Here is a 20212-nt window from a genome sequence, read left to right as displayed (position 1 = left end):
ATGGTCCGCACAAGTGACTGACCAGATAAGGCATTGCACCCCATCTTGAGCTTGATCCGATGCATGATCTTAGCCCCATTTGGCAATCTGCTCCCAGGCCTTAATTGGTTGGAGACCAAGAGCTAAGTATATGTGAACAAAGTTAGGGTTGGGCCTATTTTACTCTGACAAGATGCCCCTTGTGGCATGGAGCTCCCACGTCCTGTGCCATTACTGTCCAATCTGTGTGGTGAAAGAAGCCTGGGTGAATTGCTACAGAACATCTTGTATCTGGTATACACGCAGCTGCCATTCTGTGCCAGAGATGGAGGGAGTGAATGTATATGGTACAGTTTCATATAAGTGGTTGCTTTGTCCTGGATGGTGTTGAGCTTTTTGTGTTGGAGCTGCAGTGATTAAGACAAGTGGAGAGTATTCCATCACACTCCTGACTTGTGCCTTGTAGATAGATAGTGGACAGGCTTTGGTGAGTCAGGAGGTGAGTTACTCCTCTGCAGAATTCCCAGCCTCTGACCAGTTCTTGTATATTATTATAACTGGTCCAGCTCAGTTTCTGGTCAATTGTAACTTCCAAGATAATGGGGGATTTAATGATTGTAACACTGTTGAATCACATGAACATACAAATTCAGAGCAGATTAGGCCTCTTGCCCACAGGCAGCCTTCACCATTCAATAAAATCATGGCTGATCTGATTGTAACTTCAACCCCATGTTTCTGCCTACCCCCACCCCACCCTTGTTAATCAAGAATCTATCTAGCTCTACCTTAAATGTGTTCAATGTTCTGCTTCTAATGTATTTTGAGGAAGAGAGTTCCAGAGTCACGACCCTCGGAAAAAATTTCTCATCTGTCTTAAATGAGCGACCCTTAATTTTTAAACAGTGACCCCACAGTACTAGATTCTCCCACAAGAGGAAGTGTTCTCTCCACATCCACCCTATCAAGACCCTTCAGGATCTTAAAGGTTTCAATTAAGTTGCCTCTTATTCTTCTTGATTCTAGTGGATACAAACCTAACTTGTCCAACCTGTCAATTCATGATATTAGTCCAGCAAAACATCCCTGAACTGCTAATACATTTACACCTTTCCTTCAATGAGACTAATACTGCTCACACTACTCCAGATGTGGTCTCACCAATGCCCCTTACACCTGAAACATAACCTCCCTACTTTTCTATTCAACTCCCCTCTAAATTAGCTTTACTAATTACTCGCTGTGTCTGAATCCTAGCCTTGTGATTTATGCACTAATTAGTGACAGATGGTCATTGTGTGGCACTTCTGTGTTGCATGTGTTATTTGAGACTTATCATTCCAAGCCTCGCTCTATATGGACTGCTTCAGTATGTGAGGAGTTGCAAATGAATTATAGAAACCCTACAGTGCAGAAGGTGGCCATTCGGCCCATCGAGTCTGCACCGACAACAATCCCACCCCAGGCCCTATCCCCCCACAACCCCACACATTTACCTGCTAATCCGTCTAATTTACACATCCCGGGACATTATGGGCAATTTAGCATGGCCAATCTACCTAACCCATCTTTGGACTGTGGGAGGAAACCGGAGCACCTGGAGGAAACCCATGCAAACATGGGGAGAATGTGGAAACTCCGCACAGACAGTGACCTAAGGCCGGAATCAAACCCGGGTCCCTGGAGCTAGATGGTACTGAACATTTTGCAATCATCAGGGAACATCCCCACTTAGAATTAGAAATCATAGAAACCCTACAGCCCATTGAGTCTACACCGACCACAATCCCACCCAGGCCCTACCCCCATATCCCTACATATTTACCCGCTAATTCCTCTGACCTACCCATCTCAAGACACTAAGGGGCAATTTTAGCATAGCCAATCAACCTAACCCGCACATCTTTGGACTGTGGAAGGAAACTGGAGCACCTGGAGGAAACCCACACACACGAGGAGAATGTGCAAACTCCACACAGACAGTGACCCAAGCTGGGAATCAAACCCAGGTCCCTGGAGCTGTGAAGCAGCAGTGCTGCCCCTTCTGACCTTGTGATAGAGGGAAGATTGTTGATTGAGCAACCAAAGATGGTTGGGCCTGGGACACGAGCCTGGGGAACCTCTGCAGTTTTGTCATGGGGAAATGATTGGCTGACAACAACCACAAACAATTTGCTTTATGCAACAAGAGAGTTTTTCCCCTGATTCCCATTTACTTCAATTTTACTAGGGCTCTCCAATGCCACACTACAAATGCTGCCTTGATACCAAGTCTCTCACCTCACCATCAACCTTTTAAGGCTGGAGAAGGCGATTGAAACCAAAAGGGAAATCACCGAGGGAACCACCACAAAGGGAGTTTCTGTTTAGTAATCATGTTTATTTTTTTGCCACATTCTCCACTGTTGTAGCAAAACCACATTCAGAATTTGTCACAGTGAGGAACTCGGGATCAATTTGTTCCATTTACAACTGCATTCCTACCTGGAACCATTAATTCTGCTTGTTGCTAGTTAGAGGTGAACACTGAGCTGCATTGAGCTGAAAAGTGAGTCATGTACATCGCTGTAAAAATCTCCCTGCTTGCTTTTGAATGAAGCTTTGGTCAGGGTGAATTTCCCTTCACCAAGTGCTTGTTTGCCACCCCCTGACCCCAACCCACCCTACCCCCTCAGATTGCTTTGTGCCTGACTGGACTTTCCAAATCCAAGGGCTGATATACAAGCAGCTGCCAAGTATTGCACAAACTGGGAACCTTTTCTGAAATGGAGAAGCCTGGGTAAGGGGCCAAGGCTGATGCACAAGTCATCACTGAGATTGAAAGCAGTAATAAGATTCCAATATCATTTTATCAGCACACTGGGGCAAGGGAGTAATTTTAACTTTGTTTTTTTTAAAACAAAATGGTCAAGGACTAATTTGTTTCATACACAAAACAAAAAAGAAAATTTGGAAGGTGTAAAACGGACTGCTAATTTGTTGTGGCCTGCCAAATAATTACTCCCAATGGAAGTTGAGTATTAATCATGGCTGTAATCATATTGCATTACATTTTGCATGGTAGTGTGGGGCCAAATCATAGAATGTAGCAAGAGGCCCAGTGCATCTGTGCCAGCTTTTTGAAAGAGCTATCCAGTTAAAGATATAACTGCTCACGGTACAAAAACTTGTTGGGAGTATTTCACAAGGTGACACAATGGTTAGTACTGCTGCCTCACAACACCAGGGACCCAGGTTCAATTCCAGCCTCAGTTGACTGCCTCTGTGGAGGTTTGCACGTCCTCCGTGTCTGTGTGGGTTTCCTATAGGTGTTCCGGTTTCCCCCCACAGTCCAAAGATGTGCAGATTAGTTAGATTGGCCATGTTGAATTCCCCCTTAGTGTCTTGGAGGTTAGCAGGGTAAATGTGGGGTTACTGGGATTGGGCCTGGATGGGATTGTTTCGGTGCAGGCTTAATGGGTGCATGACATTTTTCTGCACTGTATGGATTCTGTGAAGTGATGTTGATTATCCCCGCTTCTGCAGAATATTGTCGTATTATAAAAATAAATGGTCTGCTTAATTTGGGTTGTGGTATCATTCTCGTTTGTTTCTTTCTCTGGCCAATTGTCATCTCTCCTTTTTTCAACTGGATATATTTTACTTTCATTCTCTCTCAAATTGGGCTAACAAATTATTCTATATTTTAAAAAACGCCTGAAACAGTTTGGAATCTCACTTGAAGGCCACTGGATAGTCTGGGCAGGAAATGGTAAATAGTGCACTGATAATGTTCTGCCAAAGCTGGACCAGAACAACATCGCAGGAGTAATGTAGAACGAGCATTGTTATGCATTTGACCTGGAATTGTTCAGTGCTGACACTGGGTGGCTGAAATGAAAAAATGTTTGATTATTTCTTATCTTGCAAAAAAAAGCTTGTGAAAATAAATAATACAGGCACACTCTATAATACTCAATCACTTGATCAGAAGTGACAAGAAATTAAGCAGCGAATACACTACAGGTAATTACGGAAGAGCCGCCTCACTGTTTACTTAACTGACCAAGGGACTAAGCAATTTAGATGTTCTAGACTAGTCACAGATCTTTTGTAATATTTACCTTTTTTAAACCTTTTAATAACCGAACAAAGTTTCTTGGCTTTTTGAATTCAGAATGTGTTGCTACCTGTTATCTAGTCATATGTTAAATTTTTTTACATTTAATTTTGTCAAAGTAAAGTTCATTCATTAGTCACAAGTAAGGCTTACTTCAAAACTGCAATGAAGTTACTGTGAAATTCCCCTCGTCGCCACACTCTGGCATCCGTTTGGGTAAATGCACCTAACCAGCATGTCTTTTACACTGTGGGAGGAAACCGGAGCACCCGGAGGAAATCCACGCAAGACACCAGGAGAACATGCAAACTCCACACAGACAGTGACCCAAACTGAGAATCGAACCCAGGTCCCTGGTGCTGTGAGGCAGCAGTGCTAATCACTATTTAATAGATCCAGGTGCTTTTGTGGTTGGAAAATAAGGTAGTTTGCCTCTGAAACATTCATTACAATGAATGATTGATTGGATCAAAATAATTGGCAATTTTGGACCAAAAGTTATTGAATTCTATTTTCACTGCTAGCTTGAAAGGATCCAAGTTCACTTCAGGATATTCTTATGGGGCATAGGAACAGGACTGGACTCTTTGGCCTATTGGGCCTTACAGGGATCTCCACTGAGTATGAGGAGCTATTTTGAAGCGGAGAGATGTCAAAAAGCTATGAAGGCACTGCTGTCAGCTGGGATATCTGTCCCCTCAGGTGGATGCAAAAGGTCTCATGGCACTACTGAAAGACGAGCAGGAATTCAGGCACTTCTGGTGCATTGGACAATACTTATCCCTTAACTAACTTATCCCATTGAGAGATTATCTCCTATATTTCATTGCTAGTGGTGAGAGCGTGTTGTACGTAAGCTAGCTCCTAGCTCCATTCAAAAAGTAGTTGGCATGGTGGCAAGCACTGCTGCCTCAGTGCCAGGGTCCCAGGTTCAATACTAGCCTCAGGTCACTGCTTAATCCACATTCTCCCTTTGGACTGGGAGGAAACCCACACAGACAAAGATGTGCAGGTTTGGTTGATTAGGGTCAATTTACCATGTCAAGGGGATTAGCAGGATAAATGTGTGGGGTTATAGGAATAGAGCCTGGGTGGGATCATGGTCAGTACAAACTCAATGGGCCAAATGGCCTCCTTCTGTACTGTAGGGATTCTATGAAAAGGCACAACCATTTGGAACAGATAAGGAATCTGTTCCACCAAAAGGTGGTGAGCAGGCTTGCTGGGCCGAATGGCCTAGAATCATGGAATCCTAAAGGGCAGAAGGAGACCATTCAGCCCATCAAGTCTGCACCGACCACAATCCCACCCAGGCCCTATCCCTATAATTGCATGTATTTACCCAAGCTAGTCCCCCTGACACTAAGGAGCAATTTAACATTGCCAATCCACTTAAGCTGCACATCTCTAGACTGTGGGAGGAAATGGGAGCAAACCCACACAGTCAGTGACCCAAGCCAGGAAACAAACTTGGGTCCTTGGCAATGTGAGGCAGCAGTGGTTAGCACTGCTGCCTCAGTGCCAGAGACATGGGTTCAATGCTGGCTTGGGTGACACTGGAGTTTACACACCCCTTTTCTCCATTGTGTTTCAACTTCAAGAACATTAACCAAGGGAAGAAAAACTTAAAAGTAATCAAATCTAAAAGGTGAAAACAATACTGAAAACCAAAAGGTGATAATCAGGATGAAACAAAGGTTAGGTTTCCCACCCACTTGCTGCAAATGGTCAGAAGTTGAGGGTAAACTTGTCGACTGTACAATTTTGCATTAATGCTCTCAATAAAGTCAGTAATTTAGTTGGTTCTGAAAACATTTGATATTAAATGGATAGAATGGTTTGTCATGCATATGATAATGCATAAAGCCCATATTCAGTGACCGAAAGCTTCCAGGCATCAAGATAAAATAACTCTGATTTCTAATCTACTTTATTGGCTATATTCTTCACTAAGTTCCAGTGTATTTTTGACTCTAACCTTTTGTCTTTCAGTGGTGTGGATGTGGCAGCAATCCTTTACAAGGTGGGATTTAATGAAGCTGTTGTGCAGTCCAGAATGGCAGCCGGCACCAGTACCTTTCTGCTAGCATACGCTGTTCACAAGATCTTCGCCCCAGTACGAATGAGCATAACTTTAGTTTCTGTGCCATTAATAGTGAGGTACTTTCGCAAGATTGGGCTTTTTAAGGCTTCCCCTTCCAAACCACGAGGAACAATTTGAGAATCATCTTCAAGATTACAGACAGAAGGACCTAGACATGAAACTTTTGCTCAAATGAATGCAGTATGTGAATATTATGCAGTAGTCACCTCTAACTCTGCTTGCTGTTTGAAGTTGGTTGTCATTACATACTGACATGGTGTCAATCTCAGCACTACGCAAAAGGGGATCTCTTGCATAACTACAGCCTAGATTTCAGTAGCTGCTGGAGAAGTTCAATCCCAATGTTGGGTTCCTTTTACTTCTGTTGCAAATCTGCTGTTTGAAGCAAGACAATATAACTTAAAAGCATAGTTAAGAAAAAGTATCTACACAAGACAACTACAATTGGCCAAACAAAGCAAATTGACAATCTAATACTTGAACGAAGGCAGTTGACTTTTAGCCCAAGGAGGAAAATAACAGCTTGTATAAAAATGGTTCCATATTGTTCAATACTAGAATGTCATGGTTTCTCATAATGGGGATCTTCTGTCCTAGCTTTGAGAGTCAGCTCAGTTTCCCCAATAGTGAGATAGGAGCAAGTTAATCTGCATAACATGATTTTAAATCTGAAAAAGCTTTGATCAAGAGCAAATTTTCCCTATGCTGACATGCAGCTTAAAGTTGCATTTCCCTCAACATACTCAGATAATACTCAGACCATACTCGGGCGGCATGGTAGCACAGTGGTTAGCACTGCTGCTTCACAGCTCCAGGGACCTGGGTGACTGTCTGTGTGGAGTTTGCACATTCTCCTCGTGTCTGCATGGGTTTCCTCCCACAGTCCAAAGATGTGCGGATTAGGTTGATTGGCTATGCTAAAAATTGCCCCTTAGTGTCCTGAGATGCGTAGATTAGAGGGATTAATGGGTAAAATATGTAGGGATATGGGGGTGGGGCCTGGGTGGGATTGTGGTCGGTGCAGACTCGATGGGCCGAATGGCCTCTTTCTGTACTGTAGGGTTTATGATTTCTATGATACTGTATAAACAGTACTGGAATCTCCCACCTAAATGATAAAGTCTAGGATTGATTGCTCTCTGCTCCCATTTCCCCTTCAGTTAACCCACAAAAGCTTGTGGTATAACTTCAAGGTTGCTGGTGGGGCAGTGTAGCAGAGGACATGTTCACTTGTGTAACCAACTTAGCCTATCTTCAGGAAAATAGGAAAGATGCCCCATTTCAAAAATAGTGCATTGAGGGGAAATAACTAAATGACCAAGTTGGCTATCACTAAATACAGCATACATTTTGCTATGTTCACTTCTAAATTCTACCCAAACAATCAATGAAATTTGAGCAAATGGATTTTAAAACTCAACAGGACCACTGTCTCTACAGTTTTGACACTTTGCACTATGTCTCTTTGAGATACACGTTCATAGACAAATGTACGAGATGGGAGGTTAGCTAATTTAAGTTACCTTTGTGGTAATGACAGAAAACTCATTTGATACAAAATTAACCATTCCTATCTCTCCAGTCCACTAATTTTAATGCAAAAACCCAATTAATACTGCATACCAATAACATTAACACCCCTAAGTAAATTAATTTTTGGGTATATAGTGTGCTGACTGATTTATTTTTCCAATCTGGTGTTTTGAATAAGACCATAAGAAATAGAAACAGGAGTAGACATATCCACTTTCCTACCCTTTCCCTGTAACATTTGATTCCCTTACTGATTAAAAATCTCTGCCTTAACTATACACTGATTCTGCCCACACAGCTCTGTGGTAAGGAGTTAAAGATGCACTACCCTCAAGAAATTCCTCATCAGTCCTTGGTACCCCTTTATTCTTGAGCCTATGTCCTCTGGTCCTAGACTCGTGGGGAAACATTCAGCATTTACCTTGTCAAACTTTGATAATGCTGTGTGTTTCAATAAAATTAAGTTTACTGCAGCCATTAAAGTAATTGAAAAACTGATTTCTAAAAGTGAAATTCAAGCCAATAAGCAATAATTTTTTTCCAATAAGAGGATGAACTGGGACCAATGGAAACTTGGATACAATCCACCTTACATGTAGGGTTAGTACAAGTATATGAAAATACTTTACCATAAATCATGAGATTTGACTTGATGCCCCAGTCTGGATGCCTTTTTTGAAAACTATTTAATTGACTTAAGCATGCAGAACCCCAGTGAACTTCAAGTTGTTAGTATCATTATTTCACTTAGTCAAATTACTAGGTAAAATGTGTTGTAACCTTAAATAAAATCCAAGTCCAGGGCACTTAAACTATTTAAAATGCTGGTAAATGGCAAAATTCTAGGTGTTTAAGACCTGAATTTGATCAGTACATAATGCTTTTTGGCTAGTTAATGTAATAGCCTACAGACATGCTTAAACCATTCCCCACTGGTCAAGCAGTTGGCTCATAACAGGAGATTTTAGAACAGACTTGAAGAAAATGAGTCCCCTGACCTGACAGTGCTTCAGTACCATCTTCCAGTTCAGGGCATTTTGTCCTGGTTACTTTAGTTACTCACTTTATTTCAAGTCTATAATTTGAGCCTTGGCCCCCAGAATCATAGAAACCCTACAGTGCAGAAGGAGGCCATTCGGCCCATCGAGTCTGCACCGACCACAATCCCACCCAGGCCCTACCCCTACATATTTACCCGCTAATCCCTCTAACCTACGCATCCCCGGACACAGGGACAATTTTTAACCTGGCCAATCAACCTAACCCACACATCTTTGGAATCTAGCAAGCCTAGGATGATGTGGCAATGCCAGTGTTGGACTGGGGTGGGCACAGTAAGAAAACCAGATAAAGTCCCAACAGGTTTGTTTAGAAGAGCTTTTGGAGTGCTGCCCCTTCATTAAAAGAAAGGCACAGCACTGAAAGCTCACGATTCCAAGTAAACCTGTTGTACTTTAACCTGGTGTTGGAAGCCTTGGATGGAAAACAGTTATTGTGAGCCTGCTGTAAACTAGCAACCAGCTAAGGAGGAAGGCCCTCATCTAATCTGAAGCATCAAATATGATAATTTCAGATTCCAGGATGGTTGTAGGTAAATGCAAATCACCTAAAGCAATATGGATTCAGAATTCAATGGGTAGATAGTAACATTCCTGATGTTTTGGGACCCTTCATTCTGTACTGAGAATCTTTGGAAGTTTCCATTAAATAGCAAGTAAAGAATGTGAAAGATCAAAACCAGAATCCTATACATTAAAATTAATATGGGACCAAAGTAGAAGATTGCCCTGCTTGCCATCAGACTGCAATTACAGTACCCATTTATTTCAAGTTCTCTCTTCAGGTATTGCAGTTGGGTTAGAAAATGATATGCAGCTCTTGAACAATTATGCAGCCAAGGACAATTGTGGCCCTTAGTCAAGCAAATGGGTAACTGATGGAAGGTGAGGGGGCTAAAGGAGAAATGGTGGCAAGAACACTTAGTTGAAAAATGCTCTTCAGGTGGGCAAAGAAACTCCAGCTTAAGTTCTGAAAATGGGAAATTACCAAGTGATGAGACTAGAATTTACTTGCCCTTACATTGTACAGTTGAAATGGCTCTGCTGAGGCAAGTAACATTAGATTCTTTAAATTGGCCATAGACAAGTCATGTTTTCACTTGTTGGCGCTAATGCATCACCCTCATGGATACCACCAACCTGATACCAGAAGTGCAGTGTTCTTTATATAAATATTGATGCACTATTACTATGAACAGAAATGGAGTGAAAATAGCCAAGTGAAAATCCAAAATTGGCTGTTCCCTGTACTACTACTGCACATGAATTTTCAAACATTTACATTAGTAATAGACCAGTAATTAATACTCCATGCATACATTCAAGGTTCAGTAGAGTAATAGGCACTTAAGTGGAAATTGTTATCTGCTTATTATGGGAATGGTGTTTTAGTGGAGCAAGTGGTAAGTTTTAGGTCAAGCACTTACAAATCCTCAGGGCCAATGCATTGGATTTCAGATTGCATATTAAAAACTTTAAATTACAATAGCCGTGGCTAGCTATTGTCTAAAATGGCTAGAAAAGTTAAAAATGCATCACTAAACAGGATACCTGTAAATTTGACATCACAAAAACCACAAGGCAATAGTGCACACTGCTAATGATCAGAGGTTCAATGTATGGTTTTTGGATTTATGGATAAAGGGTGCTTTACCTTAAATGGCCAAAGAAAATGCTAGGCTACAATAGCAAATAAAACAGTAGCTCAAAGGATTACATGTTAACCTTCATTCTTGAATATTCCAAATTTTGTTAGCTAGCTATTGGTTTATTCCCCCCCTGCTTACCCAATGCTCAAATTGATCTTAAGACTGGGAAAATTGTACTCCAAATACAGGAAACTTGCCATATATGCTACTCCATGGGATTAGTTAGTGCTCACTAGCTAGAAACAACGCTAAAACTAAAAGGTTGCAGAATAAAGCATTTTGAACACAAGGGATGGGCAGTTTAAACCTACCACACTACTATTCATATGCCTAAAGCCATATGTTGACAATACAACCTCCACTGTGAATGTTACAGCTTGTAGAACCAATATTTTTCTTATGGAAATGTTCAATATTTTTAATTATGCATTTTGAAATGGTTTTGTTTAATAGGACCCCTCAGAACAGCTATAGCTAACCTGTGAATAGTTTCAGTATGCTAAATGCTTAAAGCAATGATCACAAATCAAATGTCATTTTAACAGGAGTTTAAATCAGCTGCAAGAGTAAAACTAGTTACTGTGTTCAGCTTTGAATTAGCCTCAAATATAATGCTTTGTTTGGATTGTGTTTACAACCAAGTAGATGTGTTACTGGAAAGATTTATATTTTCAAGATGACAAATCTAAAAATACCTGTACAGTTAGTTTATATTGAAAATCAACTCAATTCTAGAAATTTGGGAAGGTAGGTTTTGTATATAAAACAATTCTTTATTCAAATAAAAATTGATTAAATGTGATGCTGCTTCCTTCATTGATCCAACCCAGTTTGACAAAATAGTCTAGAAAACCAAATCTACAGGAGAAGATGCTCATCTTGCAAGTACATTGCTCAAAAAATTAGTGTTGCACTGAAATTAGAACAGATTTTCATTGACATTTACAGCCAACTCCAAATTAAAAGCTAGGTGAGCAAATTCCACACCTTCAGTTTTGCTATTGGATTTAACTATTTTGTCCACCATGACTGGTCAAAAATAAAGTAATGTTGATGTACAAAACCCCTTCAGTAACTTTGAAGCTATGGCCAAATACTTAAAATTCAAAGCAACCATGATCCTCCTCAAATTATAGAGCCTAAAAGTATGTTCCTTTTACAAATGATCACAATCAAATCTATCCATCTGTGCCAGTTAGAGAAAGCATTCAAATATATTAATTGGAGGATGTGCATGTGGTGATCAGGGAAGGAGGAAAAGCATTATTTCAAAAGCTAGACTTTTATTAATGTATAAATCATCTCAACTTGATGGATACTGTAATCAGCTATAAAATAAAGGTAAAGTTGATACAAAGCAGGTGATCAAGAAACTGTATCCTCAAAGCTCCTAAATCTCTCCATTTTCAAATCAATTCTCTGATCATGGACATTTTTGGCAGAAGTATTTTGCAATTGCAGTTTAAAGAACTCCTCCTTTGCTACACAAGTACAACAGGACAAGTACAACAGGACAGTTGGAGATTAACATGGAACAGGAGTGTAATTAACTATATTTACATACAGTTCAGAGGTTGTGACCTGAACCATAGCAAGTTAACTGCATATAGCAAGAACACAGATACCCTTCTGGTCTCAGCAACCAATCCAAGTTAGATCCATGACATTGGCACTTTTTAAAAGAAACACAAGTTTAAATTTGACTGGCCCATTAACCTGGTGTGACTCAGTTAATTTACAGCAACCTTATTTTTGCAGTTGCAAAGTTCATAGTTGAGTCACAACTTGGAGTTTCACTTAATAAACAAATTTAGAGAACATGTGAATTCCACCATGAACAGCGAAAACTGATTAAGGTGAACCTAGACAATTCCCGAATTTAGTACAGTACAGTTTATAAAAAGGTAAATTAAGAAATTCACCAATTTTCTATTAGCCAGTTGTCTGCTGCCAGGAAGTAGTAATATTTCAGCACTCAGAACCAGACAATAGTGGCTGCAGGTGGTCAGAAAATAGTTATTGCACTGCAAAGTCTCAAAACCAACATTTTCTACATCTTCCTGTTGGGTTTACACATTGGGAGCAGATGGTGTCACAGGTTCCTTCTTTTGGCTGGCTGTTTTAACAGCATGCTTAATCACCCAGAAATGTTCGAGTACATCTTTCAAAGGTAGCCGTTGGTTGGGGTTGTGCTTCAGCAATTTAGTGATTAGATCTTTTGCACCCTCTGATACAAAGGGTGGAAACTTAAGGTCAACCTGAAAAAGATACAGCACAAGGTATGTTAACTACACTATACAAACAATACCTGAAATCACATTGTCACCAGTGAGCATGTTTCACTTAATTATTTTCCTCATCTTCAAAAGTGTTAAGGGGCAGGGGGAGTTGCTGTAATTCTAGATTGTTGTTTGCTAGTAACTCAGCACATGATCATTTGACTCAGGAAAATTCAAAGCCCAATCCAGTTCTCATCAAGCACCCACATAACCCCTGGAGATAGAGCAGGAAACTTGGGCAGGAGAAACTTGGCTAAGGCCAGAAATACATAGCATTTATCTTTGTCCAACCCTTTGGCAGAGATAAGGAAGTTTCTGGTTCAGTCCCTCCCTTATGCACACAAAAACCATTTTCAATTGGAGTCAAATGAAGCGAACATTGCCATATTAGGTTTAGAAGTGATTTGCAACACTAGATATCCAAATCCAGTATAACCAAAGCAATAGATAGATCAACAATGCATTGATTAAATGCAGACCTCAAATGCTAGTTTCAGTCTTACTGATCCTTGCATACATGCCTAAGCTGTACCCAGCTGAAAAATGAATCAGAATTCTACAGTTCAGAAGGAGGCCATTCAGCTTATCAAGTCTGCACCAACTTTCCTGGGACTCTTACCCAGGCCCACTCTCCCACCTCATCCCCATAACCGTGTGCATAGAATTATAGTTGGATCATGCGACCATTTTTACTGAGCTTCAGTTGTTACCATTGGAAGCTTACATGTTTACCCATGTCACTTACTTTAGAAATTCTCCTAAAGGTTTCTTGACGATCTGCTGCTTCAAACGGAGGATGTCCTACTAAAAATTCATAACAAAGAACACCAAGACTCCAAAGGTCAACCTTTTCATCATGCATTTTCCCCTCAATCATCTCTGGTGGCAGATAGTCCAGGGTACCACACAATGTTGCTCTTCTACAAATAATACAACAAGTACCTTTTAGCATCTATTCCATTGTTTTTAAAAGGAGAATCCAAAAATCTTTTAGTTAACCTTAAAAATAATTTTGCCTTCCAAAATAATGATCCAGGGAATTTTAATGTTAGTACAGCCTGAGACCTAGGTGAAATACCCATTCCTTTTGCTTCAAAAAGTCTTTGTCACAAGCTTAAGGCAAATTCAGGTACAAAATCACATGTGCAAGTCATACTGATGAGAAAAACAATGATTCAAATTCTAAAATGCTGAGGCACCATAGACCAAGGAAAGTTTTATAGCTTTATAAAAAAGGATGATGTTGAAAAATTGGAGGAAAAGACAAATCAATTGAAGCCCTTTGTGCACAGAACATTGAACTTTATCACAACAGAACTGATCACTGAGGCAGAAAAGTCCTCACCATGAGGTGATATCTGTTGTGAAGAATGCAAGTAATGAGTTAATCAACCAGCAGGATGGGCCTAGATGAGTTGATCAACAATACCACTGATAAGCCAAATTCTAGTGCTATAGTCATGCATGAAGGATAAGAAGCTTGAAGACCAAGCAAAAGACAAAAATCCAGGATTAACACTCCAGAAGCAGACCTGAATTTGGACTGGTGAGCAAGTAACCCATAAGCAGGCTTGATCAACCAGAGAATATTCACATAAATGTAATTGGGATATTTAGTGATTAGTAGACTTTAGCAAAATAAAGCATGAAACTTGTGGTCTTGGTTGTTACTCAATACACTGGTCAGTGTGTAGGACATGTTTCTAGACAAGTCAGAGAAGCCCTATGTAGCAGGCTGTTTGAAGCTCCATACCATAATTTGACATGCACTGGTTTGAAATTATCTGCAGTAATCAACTTATTTACTCCATGTGAGTTAATCAAATCTTTTCCATTGTTTAGAATCAGAGTAATCATCCATTCACATCAAGCCTAGAGTCACTGAAATATTTAAAACAAATTTATCTTTTCAATGCCAAATCAGCTAGTTTTGATGTCATTGTTTCAGATTAAATAGCCAATTTAAAAGTCTGGTGAACACATTACATTGTGAAGATGAGTTTTAAGAAACTAAATCAGTCTCAAGTCCAAATCTGAAAGCAAGGTATTTTGAAAATCAGATTCTGCACGATAAGCTATGCAAAGGAGAAAGAAGTTGAATGGTCTAGAAGGACCCACATACACAAGGGAGAATATCTTTGCTCTTCCACATTACCCAGAAAACAAGTTGGTTCATAACTGTTGCCCCAAAACAAATTTAATGGATTTGTATCTGGCATTTTTAATTGTCTACTTGGAGATAAATATTGGATGTCCTCTTCAAGCACAAGATATTTTGTTATGCTACATAATTAAAGATTGACTGTATGGGTACATTCCAAATTAATATAGACACTCACTTCAGGGGTGGCTGCCACTTCAGTACTATAAGGCAAGACCCAAAATTCAGTCAATTATAGGAAAAGCTCCAAAAAGCAGTTGCCCACAATGGATCCTTAGTATCCGAATTACTTCACCCTCTTCAAATGTTGGCAGTTAGTACTGCTGCCTCACTAGGGACCCAGGTTCAATGCCAGCCTAGGTTGTGCATGGAGTTTGCACATTCTCCCAGTGACTGCATAGGTTTCCTCCCAGTCCAAAGGTGTGCATGTTAGGTGGATTAGCAGTGTCATGTGGGGCTATGGGGATAGGACCTGGATGATATGCCCTGATGTCAGTGCAAACTTGATGGACCAAATGGCCTCCATCACTGTAGGGATTCTATAATTTGAAATTGGGACAAAGGTCCAACCAAGGTCTGCTATAATTTTACAGCAAATTAGGCTAGTTTCAATTATACATTAATACCCATTCAAGGGCAGCATGGTGGACAGCTGCCTCACAGCACCAGGGACTCTGGTTCAATTCTTAGCTTGTGTTACTGTCTGTGTGGACTGGTTTCCTCCAGTTTCCTTCCACAATCCAAAAGACATGCTGGTTAGGTGCATTGGCCATGTGAAATTCTCCCTCAGCATACCTGAACAGGTGCCGGAGCATGTTGACAAGGGGATTTTCACAGTAACTTCATTGTTGTGCTAATGTAAGCCTACTCGTGACACTAATAGCTCAATAAAATTATCTGCCCAAAGTGATCACACACCAGTGTGAAAGTGTCTCATCATGCACATTGTAGGGTAGACTCATAGGACCAGTCCAGTCAGCTTGGTCCCCTTTGGCAACTATATCAAAAGCAATTTGTTAATGTAGTTTTCCTCCATAACCATCATGGCTCTCAATTGGAAGTAATTCTGCTACTCACTGGTCACCCTACCTGATTAATATATGTCTAGTCAGTGATCAAATCAATAAAAGGTGTCTGTCTTGATGTTTCCCTTAGTTTCTATAATTGGCTTCCCATTCAATTTTGTCTCAAAATCAACTTCTGATCTGATATTCTATTGCTCTTAGTTCAGGATTATTTGACTTTGTTACTCTAACCATGTGGAATGCATCTCCAGAGATCCAGAAACGTTGAACCCTGGCAATAGGTGTGGGAAATAATTGCTACAATTTTATATCTTTTATTTTTCAACTTCTAACTGACAAACTATTGGAATTATAATACACAAAACTGCTTAAAAATGCAGGGCCACATTCCAAGGTGAAGGTGATAATGTACATTTCTGATAATACCTCTCCCTTTATGAACATCTGGATTAAAAAGGCATAATGTTGGATATTGAAACAATGGCTGCCGGACAGGCCCACCTAAAATCTCTTGGAAATACACAATGGGTGAATTAAGGCAAGGTTACCAGCTACTGGAGAGAGATTGCAAGTGTCACAGGTGGTCTTCAGTTGAGGACTTCAGTTACTTCTTTTGAAGTAAGACTGTCACTAAGTTCAAGAGACCAACTTTACATCTTGCAATAATGGCCACATCTATGCCTGACTATCCAAGAAAACATCCAATCTAAATTGGTCACATTTAAAATCCATGCCTCAAAGAAAATAAATCAAAGGACAATTAACTACACAAATTGGAATCAAGTATTTTATTTCATAAAGTTTGTTGTTTGCTAGAGCAGTTGGGGAGGGTTTAAACTCATACATAGGTTCCCATCCCCTGGGCGCAAGGAGTCAGAAGGAGGGAGCAAGGACAAAAAACAAGATAAAAGGAATAAGGAGAAGTGATAGGCAGGAAAAAACCCACCAAAGACAAAATCAAAGAGAGACCAGGGACGAGAATTGAATGTCCCAGGGTATTCAGTGTTTAGGAAGGACAGGCATAAAGGAAAAAAAGGTGGAGTGGCACTGCTGGTTAAAGAGGAAATTAACATGATAGTGAGAAAGGATATTAGCTTTGACAACATGGAGTCTGTATGTGTAGAGTTGAGGAATACCAAGAGGCAAAAAACATTAGTGGGTGTCATATACAGACCCCCAAACTGGAGTGATGTTGGGAATGGCATTAAACACAAAATTGGTGATATGACAAGGGAATATCGGATATTTTAATCTGCACATAATTGGACAAATCAAATTAGCCACAATTCCATAGGAGGAATTATTCCTGGAGTGTATACAGGATTGTTTTGATGATCAATGTGGAGGAACCAACTAGAGAGCAGGCCCATCCTTAGACTGGATACTGTGTCGTGTAATGAGAAGGGAATCAATACCAATCTAATTGCATGAGACCCCTTGGGGTACAGCAACCATAACATGATAGAACATATAAAGCTAGAGAGTGAAGTAGTTGAGTACAGAATCTTAATTAAGGAAACTATGAAAATATGAGGCACAAGTTGGCCATGACAGATTGGGGAGAGTTAAAGGGATGAGAGTGGATAGGCAATGGCAAACATTCAAGAAACGCTTGGGGAACTGCAGCAACAGGTTATTCCTGTCTGGCACAAAAGCAAAATGGGCAAGAGGGCCAATCCATGGCTTACAAAGGAAATTAGAGATGTATCAGATCCAAGGAAAAAGCATACAGATTGGCCAAGAAAAATAGGTCTGAGGATTGGGAGCAGTTTAGAATTCAGCAAAGAAGGACCAAGGGATTGGTTAAGGGGAAAATACAATACAAAAGCTTCCAGGGAACATAAAGATTGACACTAAGTTTCTATAGATACTTGAAGAGGAGGTTGGTGAAGACAAATGTAGGTCCTCTACAGAGAAATGGGGGAAATGTATAATACAGGGACAAAGAAATGGCTGAGCAACTGAATATATACTTTAATTCTGTCTTCATGAAAGAGGACACAAATCAGATACCAGAAATGTTGGAGAATGCAAGATAGAGACAGAACTGAAGGAGATCAATATTAGTAGAGAAATGGTGCTGGGAAAATTGATGGCATTGAAGGCAGATAAATCCCCAAGGCCTCAAATCCATAAGTGGCTTTATAGCAGAGCATTTAAAAAGCAGTGGCAGGATCAGTCAGCATAGATTTAAGGGGAAACCATGCTTGACAAATCTGTTGGAATGCTTTGAAGTTGTAACTAGCACAGTTGACAAGGGAGAGCCAGTTGATGTGGTATATTTGGACTTTCAGAAAGCATTTGACAAAGTCCTGTATCAGATTAATTGTGCAAGATTAAAGTGTATGGGATCGGCGGGGCGGAAAAACAAAGTGTATTGAGATGGATAGAAAACCGGTTGGCAGAGAGGAAACAAAGAAAGAATTAATGGGTCCTTTTCAAATTGTCAGGCAGTAACTAGAGGTGCCACAGGGATTAGTGCTGGGACCCCAGCTATTTACAATATATAGTAATGACTTGGATGAACGTGCAAGATGTAACATCTCAGTTTGCAGATGATACCAAATTGGGTGAGGGGGTGAATTGAGGAGCGTGCAAAGATCATTCAGCATGATCTGAACAGGCAAATCAATGGCAGATGCATTATAATTGCATAAATATGAGGGTATTCACTTGTAAGAACAAGGTGGCAGATTACTACCCAAATGGCTGCAAGTTGGGAGAGGGGGAAGTGTGCAGCAAGACCTGGATGTCCTTGTGCACCAGTCGCTGAAGGCAAGAATGCAGGTGCAGCAGGTAGTAAAGGCAGCAAATGGCCTTCATGGAGGGGTTGTGAGTACAGGAGCAGAGGTGTTGTTGCAATTACACAGGGCCTTGGTGAGGCCACACCTTAGAATATCATGCACAGTTTTGGTCTGTTCGAGGGCGTGCAGCAAAAGTTTACCAGGCTGATTCCAGTGATGGCAGGACTGATGTATGAGGAGAGATTGCTTTCACTGGAGTTCAGACGATGAGGGGGAAATCGCAAAGACTTATAAAATTCTAACAGGACTAGACAGAGTAGATGCAGGGAGGATATTCCTGATGGTGGGGAAGTCCAGAACTAGCAGTCAGTCTGAGGATTCAGGGTAGACCATTTAGAATGGAGGCAAGGAGATATTTCTTTACCCAGAGTGGTGAGCCTATGGAATTCATTACTACAGGAAGCAGTTCATGCCAAAATCTTGAATGTATTCAAGAGCTGGCTAGATATAGCACTTGGGGCAGATGGGAACAAAAAGGTTATGGGGAGAAAGCAGGATTAGACTAGAGTTGGATGATCAGCCAGGAAAGTGATGAATGGCGGAGCAGCCTCAAAGGGCCAAATGGCCTCCTATTTTCTATTTGTGCCCAAGGGCTGAATGTTTGACATCATGTATTAGTTTTCAGGTTTAGTGGATAATAAATTTGCTGACTTGAAAAACCTGATTCAATTGACTTGTTCACATCCAAAATATAGATTCAGAAAAGGCATATCCTTAAACTTCAACATTTGTGACCAGTCGAGGCCAAGTAGAGGAGAGCCAGTTTACCCCTTCTCTGGATTGTACTTTTTTCCACAGATAATACTTCCCACTTACTCATGATCATGCTTTGCACGGAACATTTTGCCACAAGGCTAAAAATCTGGATCCTCCATTGTTAGATTTCAACAAGTAATTGGAGACTGAAAGTATGCAGAGTCACAGACCTCTGACACAATGACCCAAATAGTCAGTCAAAATTAGCTACCTCAATTCTCATTCACACTTTACTCCCTCCCCAATTAAAGGTTCTCAGATGGGAGAACATGTCACATGGAAGCCTACCAATACCAAATGCAAGTTGAAAATTAAGTGGAGCACACGAAAGCCAAATCAGAAACCTTAACAGCTTGAAGAAATATTGTAGCCCAAAAAAAACCATAAAATAGACAATTGAACTGAAGTGTAATCAACAAGCCGGAAAATAATTGGGCTCCTAAAAGTTAGTCAAGTCCCACATTGCAAAAGCAAAACAAAATTGAACGTTTCTTTCTAAAATCAAAGTTATGCATCCAATGCAATGGAACGATTAAGCTGACAGGATACATCTATTCTAGTACCACAAGGCAAAAATTACAGGAATTTATGCAGTTATATGCCTATTACCTGGATGCTGGAGCATGCACAGACCATCCAAAATCTGCAATCTTCAGCTCGCCATTTGCTCCAAGTAATAAATTTTCTGGCTTAATGTCTCTATGAATCACCTTCTTTGAATGACAGTATACTAGTGCATCAGCCAGCTCAGACATGTACTGGAAA

At 40.4% G+C, this 20212-nt stretch overlaps 2 protein-coding genes across 4 annotated transcripts in view; one reads left to right on the top strand and one right to left on the bottom strand.

The window, feature by feature from the left end:
* Positions 1-20212, top strand: part of fam210b (family with sequence similarity 210 member B) — an 84386-nt gene that overhangs the window by 37709 nt on the left and 26465 nt on the right. The window contains exon 3 of one of the 2 annotated variants that reach the window (XM_078236421.1): positions 6071-8522. The exons of the other annotated variant lie outside the window; for it this stretch is intronic. Coding sequence (XP_078092547.1) covers positions 6071-6299 — 229 coding nt within the window. The 3' untranslated portion in view covers positions 6300-8522. Of the gene's footprint in view, positions 1-6070; positions 8523-20212 lie in introns of those variants that run through there. 2 annotated transcript variants of the gene reach the window in all.
* The window catches only part of LOC144508474 (aurora kinase C-like), a 33714-nt gene continuing 24718 nt past the window's right edge, over positions 11217-20212 (bottom strand). For both annotated transcript variants that reach the window (XM_078236418.1, XM_078236419.1), the window contains exons 7-9: positions 20057-20205; positions 13447-13621; positions 11217-12680 (exon numbers count right to left, since the gene is read on the bottom strand). In XM_078236418.1, the coding sequence (XP_078092544.1) occupies positions 12492-12680; positions 13447-13621; positions 20057-20205 (513 nt within the window). In that variant the 3' untranslated portion in view covers positions 11217-12491. The remainder of the gene's footprint in view (positions 12681-13446; positions 13622-20056; positions 20206-20212) is intronic.

The sequence above is a fragment of the Mustelus asterias genome, chromosome 20, assembly GCF_964213995.1.
Source record: "Mustelus asterias chromosome 20, sMusAst1.hap1.1, whole genome shotgun sequence".
Taxonomy (NCBI): domain Eukaryota; kingdom Metazoa; phylum Chordata; class Chondrichthyes; order Carcharhiniformes; family Triakidae; genus Mustelus; species Mustelus asterias.
This window is presented reverse-complemented; position numbering and strand designations above follow the sequence as displayed.